Source organism: Loxodonta africana, chromosome 19 (genome assembly GCF_030014295.1).
Source record: "Loxodonta africana isolate mLoxAfr1 chromosome 19, mLoxAfr1.hap2, whole genome shotgun sequence".
Taxonomy (NCBI): Eukaryota; Metazoa; Chordata; class Mammalia; order Proboscidea; family Elephantidae; genus Loxodonta; species Loxodonta africana.
Window position 1 is genome coordinate 60,027,152 of NC_087360.1, and position 14,020 is coordinate 60,041,171.

The window sequence follows — 14,020 nt, forward strand, 5'->3', positions numbered from 1 at the left end:
CACACACACACACACACACTCCGCCCCTTCCAAGGACAAATGCTAATTATCAGAGATATTACAGACTCGTTCCTTCAGGAGGAAGAGGGTAGCTGCCTAACTGCCACCTCATTTTCAAGGCAACTCTCTCCAAGAGTCTGAACATCCCACTACTATGCAGAACAATACAAAATTCTCTTCCTCCTTCCTGTCCCCCTTCTCTTTCTCTACCCCAACCCATCTTCAATTGTACTCTTAGGGCCTGCTGTGAATAAGAAACAGGGCTCTTGTGGGGCCTTATACTCATCAAGGCTGCTCTTTAACAAAAAGAGGCTTTGCTGTTGCTGTTCCATTAAGGAATAGATTAACTCCTTATCTGAGAGGCCCCTTTGCCCTCAATTTCTAACTAGGCAGGAGGGAAGGCAATGGATTAATCTTCCCCTTACGTAAGTAGAGGTAATTGATGACCCATATGCACAATAGTCAGCTCACATGGTCCGACAAAGAGTTTGTTGTCGTAGATCCTGATTCATTCTTCTTAAGCCTTACAAAAGAATAAACATGAAGTTGGATTTCAGTATTTTGCGCAGCATTCAGCCAATTGTCTCCCCTGAAAAAAAGGAAATTTACAAAACTCTTCTAGAAAATTTTGCCAGCATGATTGTCCTAGCTTTATGACATATACTCACACTAATTATGAAAAATGTTCCATTTCTTAAAGAAATCTTACAAAATAATCTGTACCTTGCAGCCATGTATCCTGGTGAGGCCAAATTGGTCAAAGGCAGAGCTGAATGCCAAATGATAATTTCTGCTAAATAATTCAGGCCATCTGAACTCTGGTATTATACTTACTTTAATGAGTATAATGGGTACAATTAGAGACTGTTTTTCCACCCTCGCCAGATACCATGTACTCTCCCCTCACTGTGAGACTCGTTTTTCTTTGGGTAACTCTTATCTTCTCATTTGGCCTGTTAGTAGCCACCCAATAAAGGCATGTTGAAGCCAGTATGTTCTGATGATGATTATTCTGAAGAAAAAGAGAGATTGCATAACAAAAACTACACATTTCCATAAGCTAGCCTGAGATAGGAAACCCCGGTGGCATAGTGGTTAAAAGCTATGGCTGCTAACCAAAAGTCAGCAGCTTGAATCCACCAGGCACTCCTTGGAAACCCTATGGGGCAGTTCTACTCTGTTCTGTAGGGTCACTATGAGTTGGAATCAACTCGACAGCAAGGGGTATGGTGTAGGTAGTCTGAGATAAATCTCATTTGCAAAAGAACGGAATGGGAAAAAAATATCTGAAGACTCGGTTTCCTGTCTAACGTTGTGTTTTCCTTTGTCCCCTCACAGGGAAGTGATGCCGACATGGTGGATAAGAACAAGTGCTGCACACTCTGTAACATGTCATTTACCTCAGCTGTGGTGGCTGACTCACATTATCAAGGCAAAATCCATGCCAAAAGGTTAAAACTGTTGCTAGGAGAGAAAACCCCATTAAAGACCACAGGTATGTGTGAGAGCAGTAATGGTGGGGAGATATTGAAAAGCCAGCACTGAGCCTGTCACAGAAATCATCCTTCCTGTTCAGAGGTGGGCTGGCCAGATTCAGAGTCTAAAGATAGATGTCATTCAAACCCTAAAGGGATGGGTAGGTAGCCCTGGCGACTTTGTTGTCATAACAGCATTAAATACAAATTCAGGTGCTCATTATATCAACCTGGCTCCTTCAAATTAGTAATTCAGCAGCTGGCATCTTTTGAAAAGCCGTTTACACCCTGCAAGATGCTGCCTAGTGTATCTACTATAATTATGTAAGATACATCTATTATGTAATGAACATCGCTCTTCCCTAGATTCAGTTGATGAGCCAGTGTGAAACGGGGATCCCCCATGAATATATGTGCAACACAGGATATCATCTTTTTCTTATCATGGAGTGAAGAGGGAGGACTGTAGTCTTTAAAAATATTATATTTTGCAGATGAACTGATTTTTTTTTTTTTTCCCTGAGATGGCATTCCTATCATCTTTGTAGGGGATCTTATGATTCAAGCCTATAAATGTTCACAGTTAAAAGCTTAAATAGTGATAACAGATCATTTGACCTTCTAATTGCTTAACGAAAAATATTCTTCAGAGGCTTATCAAAGCATGAAACTAAAAACACCATTATAATGTAATCAAGATAGACTATTTGGATAAAGTTTACATCCTGGCAAAGAGGGTACTAGGCTGGGTTATAATCGCCAGAATTTGGGGTATGTTTCACGATGACTACTCTTGCAATGCAGTTAAAATGTGGCAGCACGTTTTTTCTGGCTGTCTAATGAATCGTGCATAAATCGTGGGTGTAATTATTTTTTATATGGTATTTTGGAAATGGGAGAGAGCCTAAAACATTGCTCGGCTTTTATCCTTGCCAGTGTTTTTTCTTAAGACAAATGTCTTCTTTTACCTAGAGAACAGGAAAGAATCTTTTCACTCTGTTTTTCCTACCTATTTTAACTACAGAAGGTTTTCTTTTCTAAAGGTGGCTGTGACATACAGGTGTAGGATGGGGCTGGGATACACATGGAATCTGGAGACACGCTCAACTTGTTTTGGGGGGCACACTGTCTATGATGTTTGATAAGCGGCCCACTCAGCTGAAAATTCCTGATTCTTGCTTTCTGAAAGGTTGTATACTCACCTTGTAACCTACTTCCCATCAAACCTCTTAAAATAGACACCTCAAAGAAATAGCCGCTGGACCATTTTTATCTGTTCTCCATGAATGAGTAACTAGTCCATTTGTTCTCTCTGCCTGAGGAAAGCATTGCTGTTAAATTTAATTTTGCAGGTAGTGATGGAAGAGGGGGAACGATATCTTTGTTTATCATGTCAATTAGCAAGTGGGAGAGTTATTATTTCTGTAAAAAAAAATCACCACATGGTAAAAATAGTTCTTTGTGAATTTAAATACAGCCTCGAGACAACCAAGCTCCAGTTTATAGTAATGAATTCAAATACTTTCAGAGCCGGTAAATATATTTGGGATAATTTGTGAGTTGACATCAATAGCTTCTGAGGGAGGAATCAAAAGCCCTTAAAGTGCAACCTCCACTCAATGGCTTAGTCCTGATTGTCCCAGGCCTCGCTGTTAGGAAAATCAGGTGGCTGGTTAGCCAAGGAAGGATTGGGGCAGGGTGGGGTGAGTAGCACCGACAGCTTGTATCTTGGACTGGGGAAAATAGATTCTGATTTCCTTGTGGCAGCATCCCCTTTTCTCCTCTAGCTTGAGTTCCCAGGTTGCATATTGCTCTTCTATAGCATCTTCTCTTATCCATTCCCCTCTAAGCTGCTTTGAGCAGAAAGAATCTTGAAAAGCAGCACCAGACAGACTTGGAGGACCTGGGAAGCTAGCCTGGTCTCTGGGCTTGGGTTTGTGTCAACCCAGTGAGTCATTAGATGCAAGCCCAAGCAGAGGGCTGGCATTGGAGAAGTGGGGCACAGGTTAAGATTTTGAGGTCCTGGTAGGTGAGTGGGACCTAGAGATGGACAGTGTGGTTGCAGAGAACATGCAGAGATTCAAGCAGGTTACTGGGCTCAGGTAGGTCTGGCAGGTAGCAGCAGGACCCTGGTGGCTGTCCTGGGATTCCAGAGTAAGGAAAGGCAGTTAAGAGCATGGCAGACCACCATCATTTAAGATAAGGTTTATCTGTGGCTGTCAAGATGATTCTGACTCATGACAACTCTGTGTGTGTCAGAGTAGAACCGTGCCCCACAGTGTGCTCAATGACTAATTTTTCGGAACTAGATCACCAAGACTTTCTTTTGATGTGCCTCTGGGTAGACTCAAACTCCCAATCTTTTGGTTAGCAGATGAGCACATTAACCATTTATACCACCCAGGGACCCCAAAGACATGCATACTGTCCTGGAAACACCAAGTACAGGGAATAAATCAGAAACCTGGCAGACATGGGTAATAGGTTGAGACTTTGGTTCAAGCACAAATTCAATTACTGCAAGTGCAAGGTAAGCACCAAGGGGCACCAGAAATGAATGTCCAGGCCGTGAGCTTCATGAGCTACCAAGTACAGCCCCTTCGTTCCTTTCAAGAGAGCCAGGATTTTCATCCTTCCAATTACCATTAACACTTCCTGAAGAACATGGCCCTGCGTGCTGCGGCTGACCTATGCACATCTAGAAACTGCTCTGGATAATCAACCAGATTGGTCTGAGATTACTTCTGGAATGAAAACTGGGGGAAAAAAGAGAGAAAGAGAGAGGGAGAGAGAGGACATATAAAACCTAATCAGCTGCATCAAGATGCCAGAGAGAAGCAGTTCCCCTGCTCAGGTATGCTTCTGAAGCAGCCCCTCCATGAATAACAGGCTCTTGAGCTGTGGTGATTGCTGGGTGGAAATAACTGAAGCACAACTCAGTGCCTCTCGTAGCTACTCCATGTGATGAGGGTGAGCAATTGGGATCTGTGAATCACTACCTTTCCTCCTACTCAAGCTACACTTTGATCAAGCGTCAACTGGGTGTCCTGCAGAACGGGCTGTGGTTTGAGTTGCCTTCTCCAGATGGGTGCGTGTTTACCCACATTTCTGAAATGCTTGGCAGAGTCACTGAAACAAAAACCCATTTCAGTTCTTCTTGGTTAGTGTGCTTCAGGATCTCTGTTCTAGTAAGTTTTGTCTTCAGCCGCTCATCATAGCAACTTGGCTCCTTAAAATTTATAACTCAGCAGCTTGCATATTCTGCAAAGCAGATGAAGGTGAAGAGGAAGGTGAAGACAAGCTCAGGAGGGTCTCTAGAGCTATTATACTCTTGCAGGGTAAGCGGATGTCAAGGTGGATATTTTGTCCAGATTGGAGGTGATCGTGAGGCTGCTGTAGAGCCATGTTCTTTGCAGTAGAAACAAGAGAAGCCACGCTGTGAGAAGGGCTTAGAGTAGACTCCAAGGAAGGGGGGCCAGGAGCAATGAAGGGGATGAGACTCTTTTCACTGGAGGAAAAGTAAAGGAGGTAGGGGTTGTTTAGCCTAGAAAAGAGATGATTTGGGGGTTGTCATGGGAAATAGAGATTCATAGTGTGTGTGTGTGTGTGTGTGTGCGTGCACACGTGGATGAGTACACACGTGTATACATGCATGCAAGAGATATAATCAATGCATTGGTAGAACATTAGGAAGTTAGATCTGAGCTCATAATAAAGAAGAATTTATTAATATTCAGAGATGCTTAAAGATGGAATGTGTGCAGGGACTGACTGGCAACTTGGCATGGTATTTCTGGAGAGGTTTCAGTATCAGCTCAGTGATTGGGCCAGGTGACATTTAAAGTATCCCCCAACCTGAGATTCTCAGCCAGATGATTACCTACAGCCTTGACCCACTGACATAAAAAATGGCAGAAAGAATACTGGCCCAGGAATCAGGCAGTATAAACTCAGGCACTAGCTGTACCCCAAGTAGTTGTATAACCTTTGATAGGTCCTTTATCGTCTCCAACCTCAGTTTTCTCATTTAGTTCTAATACCAATTGCATTTACTTCACTGGATCTTATACGGAGTGAATAATAGATTCAAACGTGCTTTGCAAAGTAGAAGGTATGGTTTACTCACAGGTGAGCATTTGGTAAATAAATTAATCTGGGGAAGTAGCCCGACTGCTTTCCTCTAGAAGAGTCTCTGATATTCTGAATAACATGCTGGGGCTGTGAAAATGCTACCGTGGATATAGCACAAGGGAACATCATATTGTATCTCCTAAAGACAAACCTTCTTGGGTGGAGTTCTGTGACCTGGGGCAGGGTCTGGCACTAGAGCTGCCTACCGGAGTGAAGCAGGTGCTGGTAGGGATGGAGAGCAGGTCTTTAAACTCAGGGGCTAGGGATGGTCATGGAGCCAAGTAGACAAATAGGCTCTGGGCATTAAGGAAACTTATCAGGAGATGAGGGTATCCAGCAGCCAAACTGGGGGCCAGGACTCTGGATCCAGGACTTGGGACTTGTTTGTAGAAACAAAACTGTACTGTAGAGAGACTGGCAAAGTAAATAGTTTTCAAGACAAGAGCTCAAGTTCAGGGGATAAAATAAAGACCCCAACACCAGAATGAAGGTCCAGAGCAAGGTCTATGTCTCAGGGATTTAAGAGACACCGTGTAATCAGAATAGAAACACAAAAGTAATAAAAGGGATAGAAGCTTGTTGCCGAATATCAGAGGTCAGCCTGGAGCTATTTGATGCTTGCTTAAGGCCAAGATTGACCCTTCTGGCCCCTCATGGGGAGCTGAGTCTGTAGGTAAAGGTCACTGCTTCCCACCAAGGGGAGAGGATGAGTAGGCAGATGCAGTCTGAGACAACCTTGAAGCTGTGCACTGTGCGATGGCTTCTTCTGGGCTTCTGCGTGCCAGAGTCCTCCCTGGTCACACTGAGCCTCTAGCTGTGGTTTGTTCCCAGGTGGCTGCAGGTGGCCCATAACCACATATATTAGAGTCCTACCAATGATGGAGCCCCAACGTAGGATCACTGACGATGGTAAGCGCATTAATGGTCCCCAAAGATGTCCATGTCCTAATCTCCTAAACCTGTGGTTATGCTATATTACATGGCAATGGGGTTTTAAGATTGCTACTCAGGTGACCTTGAGATGAGAAGGTTATCCTGTGAACCAGGGAGGCCGCAGAGTCAGTGTCAGAGTGATGCAGCATGGGAAAGACTGGACCAGCTATCACTGACTAAAGACGGAAGGGGCCACGGGCCAAGGAACATGTGTAGTCTCTAAAAAAAAAAAAAAAGCTGGAAAAGGCAAAGAAAAGAATTTTCCTCTAGAGCCTCCAAAGGAACGTAGTCCTGCTGACACGTTGACTTTGGCCCCGTGAGATCCATTTTAGACTTCTGACCTCCAGGATTGTAACGTGATAAATTTGTATTGTTTTAGCCCACTAAATTTTTGGCGATTTGTCACAGCAGCAGTAGAACATAGATGCGACCTAAGTAAAAATAACTGTCCAAACAGGGTGTTCCCTTAGGCACACTTTACACACTTTTCCTCAGGGATCCTCAAATACAACCTAGGAGACACCGGCATTACTGTTGCCAGGGACTTGCCTGAGAGGCAGGAGTTATATCTTTGTGTCAGGATCAAATCTTATTCCCTAAACATCGCTTATTGCTCTCCTGTGCAAAACCTCTAGTGACTCATTTCCTATGATAACAAACACAAGTTTGTCCTCCTGGCCTTCAGGGGTTTGCACAGGTTATATAGCTCCAACATTATTTCCTACGTCCTCTAAATGCATGTTTTCAAATGTTCTGTTTGGACTGGTCTCCTTACTGTACTACCTTCCCTTCAGCTGTCCTCTATCTGAGATGCCTTTCCCTCGTCCTGTTGTGGATTTTGATTACCTTTCATCCTCTGAGGTACAGTGCTGGTCTCAACTAGTCTCCGAAGTCTCTCATGGCTCCTAAAGATCTCACTGACTATAGATTTTGAAGTCAGGTTTATCTGGGTCCCACTCCTTATTAGCTGAGGCCTTCGGGCAAGTTACTTAACTTTTCTGAATCCTTTTCCCTATCTGTACATTGGATATAATGCTATTATCTATATCGGAGAGTTGCTATGGTGATTAGATGAGCTGGGTAATATGTATACAGTGCTTAGCAGAGTGTCTGCCACAGAGACATGTTAGCCATGTCCACTCATGAAAGGCAGCCATTTTTTACTTTGTTCTGAGCTCTCTAGTGTACAGTTTTCCACTTAAAATATTTTGTTGTTATTGTCCAAGGTTGCTTCTGTTGGGTTAGTCTACTTTACCAATTGGTCTGTATGTGCTGTTCCTTTGGGAGCCACATTTCCATTCTTATTCTGCATTCTACCACAGTCCCTTAGCATAATCTCGATGGGCACATTCTTTGTCATAATAGAGAGTGACAGGAAAAATATAACTGGGTGTTCAGTCCCTGCTTGAGGACAAGTGCTAGGGCAGAAGAATGGGCCAAACAAGGTCCAAGGTCACAGAAACCCAGGGGAAAAAGATGTATCAAAAAAGCCAAGGAAACCTGATAAATGAGAAGTCAGTCCAGGTTGACTGGGCAGAGAGAGGGAAAATGAGTGTGAAACTAGTAGGAATGAACAGCAGGCCAGATTTGAGCAGAAGTTAACTTGGAGTAGAAGGAAGTGAATAGATAGCCTGAGCCCCAGAGGGGCATTTATACTGAGGCTTTACACTGTGTGCTAGAGGCTTTTGAGGGGTTTGCATTGTGTGCTGGGAGGGAGCCATTAAAGGCACTGACATGGCTTCGAAGCCCAGGATATAAGCTAGCTGTCATCAGGAATCATAGGAGCAAGAGCCATAAATCAGCGCAGAGGCTGACGGGTGGGTGGCAGAGATGAGCTGTGAGATCCAGAAGAACAAGGTTGGGTAAGGATGAGAGAATATCTGCAGTCTGGCCAGGGAGGTTGAGTTGGGAGGAGCATGAGGTATGTCAGATGGGGCAAGGCAGAGCAAACTCAGAGTTGGGTGATTCTGCCAAACACATTATTGTTTCTGGGGCCTCAATGCCCCACCTCATGTAATGTCCTGCAGCGTTTAACACTGAGCTTGATAAATGTTTGAGGGTTCATTGATTGACACCTCTGGGAGTGGCTGCAAGCAGAAGTTCCATCTGGCTCTACATGGAGCTCCTCATTGAGTGGAACCTCAACCAGCTCTAGTCCTGCCAGGTTTGCTGGCCACAAGGCAGTGCCTGCTGCACTGAGCCTGGGTCCTTCTGTTGGCAATTGACCTACCCAGCATAGCTGCCATTCTAGGACAGAAATGCCCACCCTAAGGGATATAAGTAACTTTTCTAGGAAAGTTACAATTCCCTTATCTGGTTCCTGCCTTAAGGGGGTTTGCAACTTGGAGATTAGATTTCATTATTTTCTTAGTTTAGTTTTTTTCAGTGAACACCCTATGTCCTGAAAATATAATGATGGGTAAGATACCCCTTACCCTTCTGGGGCTCACCATGTAGTAGGAGAAAGAGACCCATATATACCTGATTGCAGTAAACCACACATCTACAAATACAATAGGAGATTGCAGTTGGAGAGCCCCGATAAAATTTATGAAGGGGGTCATTTCGGCAATGCCTTAATATCTGTGTAACATATGGTGACTTGTTGAGGAGAATTCTCAATCTCTCAAACCAAAAAACCAAACCCACTGCTGTGGAGTTGATTCTGACACATAGTAACCCTAAAGGACAGAGTAGAACTGCCTCATAGGGCTTCCAAGGAGTAGCTGGTGGATTTGAACTGCCAACCTTTTCGTTAGCAGAGAAGCTCTTAACGACTGTGCCATGAGGGCTCCTCAATCTCTCATAGGAATCCTTTATCTAGATGAGGGTTTCTAATCTCAGCATTGTGGACATTTTTGATGGGATAATTCTTTGTTGTGGGAGGTTGTGCTACACATTGAAGGTTTTTAGCAACATCTCTGGCCTTTGCCCTCTAGATGTGGTAGCACCCCAGGAGCTGTGACAATCAAATGTCTGTAGACATTACTAAATGTTCCTTGGGGGTGGGGTGGGGTGCAAAATGGGCCCTAGTTGAGAACCACGGGTCTAGATCAGGGGTTGCAAACTATGACCTGAAGCAAAATCTAGCCCCACAAACCATTGCTGTGAAGTCGATTCTGACTCATAGCAACCCTGTAGGACAAGGTAGAACTGCTCCATAGGGTTTCCACGGCTGTAATCTTTATGGAAACAGACTGCCACATCTTTCTCCCACAAGCAGCTGGTGGTTTAGAACCACCAACCTTTTGGTTAGCAGCTGAGTGCTTAACTGCTGTGCTACCAGGGATCCTCAAATCTGGCCCATTGCCTGTTTTTGTATAGTCTGCAAGTGAAAAGAAGTCCTTGGGTTAACTCTTGGCTGGTTACCGAAAAGATGGAGGCTGGAATTCACCCAGAGGCACCTCAGAAGAAAGACCGGGGGCTCTGCTTCTGAAAAATCAGCCATTGACAATCCTCAGGAGCACAGTTCTAGGCTGACACACATGTGGTGGCCATGAGTCAGAAGAATTTGATAGCAACTGTTTGTTTTTTTTTCTTTGCAAGTTAAAAATGCTTTTCCATTTTCAAGTGTTAAATAAGGTCGAAAGAATACTTTGTGATGCAGGAAAAATATATGAAATTCTAATTTCAGTGTCCATAAATAAAGTTTTATTGAAACACAGTAGCATTCATTCATTTACTTATTGTCGAAAGCTGCTTTTGTGTTACCATGGCAGAGTTGATGAGTTGTGGCAGGAACCATATAGCCCACAAAGTCTAAAATGTTTGTTATGAGAACCTTTACATAACCAGTTTACCTACTTCTGATGTAGGTAATGAATTATCTCATGGGACGCACAAGGACTGAATGGTGGTGGTGTGAGTTTGTAAAATGAGTATGAAATAAAAACAGCCTACAAAGCCATACACCTTTGAAGTGCTGGGGAGACACATGGGATAGGGGTTGTTGAGTAGGATGTGACTGAGAACAAAGGGATGTTAGACACCTTGGGAGGTACCTCAAGAATCGAGACTGGGAGGAACCCAGTGGCTTCCTCTTGCTACTATTAAGGAAGTTCTCTAGAGAAGACACAAGGCCTGAGTGAAAGCAAATGTCTCCCCTAGGCCTAAAATTCAAGACCAGATATGAAAATTATAGAGATGAAATTTTAACTGGACTTTGCCAAAACTTAAATATGCCTATACTTAGTGATTGTCATTTATTATTTTGAATCTAAGGTCCAAGCCAACTTCATTAACCTGCTGACAACTGACAAAGGTCACAGGCCCCGATATTATGCTTGCTAGCTAGTGATTTTCTTCCTCTTTTTCTTTGTAATCAACCCATACAAGCAAGATAATTGGAAAAGAACGAGACTGAGCTTTTACTCAAGATTCTGTAGAAAACATAATTTAACTGTGTTCTTTTTTAAAAAAAAATCTTTTTTTGAAGAGAGTGTGAATTATTTAGAAGTCTGAAGCATAGAAAAATAGCTTTAAACTGTGGGCATTCTCCATTTTCTATCATTAATCAAAGTGAAATTTTAAGATTATCCATATTCCCAATGATTAGGCATTATATTTAGGATAGACACTTCATTTGTGTTTTTGGCAGAGACATCACTCACTGGAAACCCATTTGCTTCCTACATTCCCCAGACTTTCAACTGATTGCAAGTGGAGGGAACGTGCGTTACTTTGAGACCAGGGTTCAAGATGGAGGAGGGCTATTCACCCTACATTAGACTTTGCAAGAGCAAAAAAATAAGCATTTATTGTTATGCTTCAGGCTTATTTGTTACTGCAAGAGAGCCTAATCTATCCTGGATGATACGTTGTCCCTTAATGTTCCTGTTTCCCATAGAAGCTTTTATGAATAAAGTGATCATACTTAGCAAAAATGAGTATGGAGCATACTCTTTCCTGTAATTCCAGACATCACTAGTTTGACAGGTCATGACATTCTGTTTAGAAATAAGCTTTCTTTCTTTTTGACTTTTAAGAGTGTAAGGGTCACTATGAGTCAGAATCGACTCGAGGGCGCTGGGGTTGGGTAGTTGCCGTAGCTATTATGTATCCCTTTACAATGCTGGATAATTGATGGAGAAGAGTTTTGCAGTGGGCTCCACAAGGACCAGGACATGAGCACATCTTAGCACATAGTTGGTATTTAATATTTGTTAAATGAGTAAACCTATATTTAAATACTTATCATAAACCTATATTTAAATACTTATCATTACTCTATACATTAGAATAATAATGTTGTTATTAGTTGCTGTCAAGCCTATTTCAACTCATGGCTACTCCATGTGTGCAGAGTAGAACTGGGCTCCATAGAGTTTTCAAGGCTGTGACCTTTTGGAAACAGAGCACCAGGCCTCTATTCTGAGGCACCTATGGGTGCCTTTCAGCTAGTGGTCAAGCACTTAACCATTTGTACCACTCAGGGATGATAGGTATTTAAATATACATTTGTTTTCAAATTGTTACTAAGGTTATTTAACTTTCAGTGTGATTATGGTCAAAGACAGTGATTTCTCAATTGGACAGGGAGTGGCATGCCTTCTACTTGCTTGATTTTACAAAACTCCTTTTTTCTTTACAAAATAGGCAAAATACAGAATTTAGAGAACAAGTATAGGCTCTGAAGACAGACCCAGCTTTAAATTATCCTCCACCTTTGTGACCTCTTACAAGTTATTTTGTCTCTCCAACCCTCAATTTCTTATTGGAAAAATTATGGTAATGCTTACATTGTAGAATTATTATAATAAATGAGAAGATAAAGTAAAATACTTAGTATAGTACCTGTGACATAGTTAAGTGTTGAATGAGTATTTTATTATATGTAGATACGGCAAAAGTTACTTTATATTAAATTTATGAAAAATTATCTGTTCATCTCTCAACAAGGAAATAAAAACATATAATATTCCAAAGACCCTGGGGTATGGTATAATTATAGTTGAGTTGAGTCTAGCTTAAAAATAAAGTCAACAATCCTAGCTGATATTTGTGATGGTAATACACCAGACCCGTCACATTCATTGTTTCATTTAATCCTCATAAAAATCATTGAGTAGAAAGTATCACCTCTATTTTATTGATGAGGAAACTTGAGACTTTGCAAGGTGAATTAACTTGCTTGGTGTTACTTAGCAAGAGACATAGTTGGAACTTGAACCCGGGACCTCTAATCGCCGATTCTAGGACCTCGAACTCTAGGTTGTGGTAGATGATACTTCATAAAATGTTCTACTCACTTCTGCTCACCTCATGAGTAGTTCACACTTTAAGGCTCTCACTAAGATGAGTGGAAGCTGCCAAGTACCTAGGATACAGATATTTATAGACTTTAAATCAAGTATTTCTCATATGTAGCAACAGTGAACAATGTGAGAAAAGGAACCAATAAAGAACACTCTGCTTGTCTTGTGTGTCAGTGTGTTTATTGTACATTCCTCTTCTTGTGAAATCTCGTTGGTTCTCTTCTTGCCTTCCTTATTCCCTGTTGAAAATGGGGACAGAGCTTCAGAACTTTTCCATAAATTTCCATGCCAGACACAGAATTGCTGATTTGAGTCCCCTGCTGAATGAATAAAGATCAGGGCATTCTAGATCTGTTTGAAACTTACATAAATTCACATTGTGAATAATATATACATTCCAGGTTCTATCAACACCTCATATTTGCATATAAGATTTTATACACCACAGCAGTTCTATCATCTGAATCAGGTTATTTGGTTTGCCTGGCGTAATCTGTCTAGATACTTGTTTTAATAATAGATGCAAACAATAGTTTGTCAAACAGGCAGGTCTTTGTAGCAGTGCATTTTAAGTTAGGAAATCTGGCACATTGTATGGCATTATCTCTAGATCAGTGCATTTGTTCCAGTGGTGTCTTTGGCTTTCCTATTGCTTATAAACACAACAACCAATAAATTCATTGACTTGCTTCATTACTGAGCTAGAAGGAACTTAGCGATCATTATTTCAACTATCTCATTTTACTGATGAGGAAACCGAAGCCCAGAGGGGTAAAATCATTTGCACAATTGGTTAACAGCCAAGGCAGGTCTCCTCTCTTGCAGTCGTCTTTCCAGGATGTCACCCTGTCAAGAGAAATCACACCAATCAATCCATTAACCTTTGTCTACAGTGAATAGAGTTTAAATAAATTAGTGGTAAGAGGTAAGCTGAATTCTTTTGGCCACTACTTTTATACAGTGTGTCATAAGAGGCTCGGAAGAATGATTAGACCAGGACTGCTGTCTTTTTTACTTTGTATTTGATGACCAATGAAACCAGAGATCAATGACTGGATAGAATTAAGATTTTAACAATGAGCCTAGACAGTTTTTTCTTTTTCTTTAAACATTTTACTGTGTTTTAGGTGAAAGTTTATTTTACATAGCAAATTAGCCTCCTATTCAATAATTTATACAGTTTGTTCCGTGGCATTGGTTGCTGTCCCTGCAATCTATGTCAGCACT

At 41.9% G+C, this 14,020-nt stretch overlaps 1 protein-coding gene across 2 annotated transcripts in view; it reads left to right on the forward strand.

Annotated features, from left to right (window-relative positions):
• ZMAT4 (zinc finger matrin-type 4) overlaps window positions 1–14,020 on the forward strand; it is a 282,267-nt gene that overhangs the window by 156,055 nt on the left and 112,192 nt on the right. For both annotated transcript variants that reach the window (XM_023551087.2, XM_023551088.2), the window contains exon 3: window positions 1,339–1,495. In XM_023551087.2, the coding sequence (XP_023406855.1) occupies window positions 1,339–1,495 (157 nt within the window). The remainder of the gene's footprint in view (window positions 1–1,338; window positions 1,496–14,020) is intronic.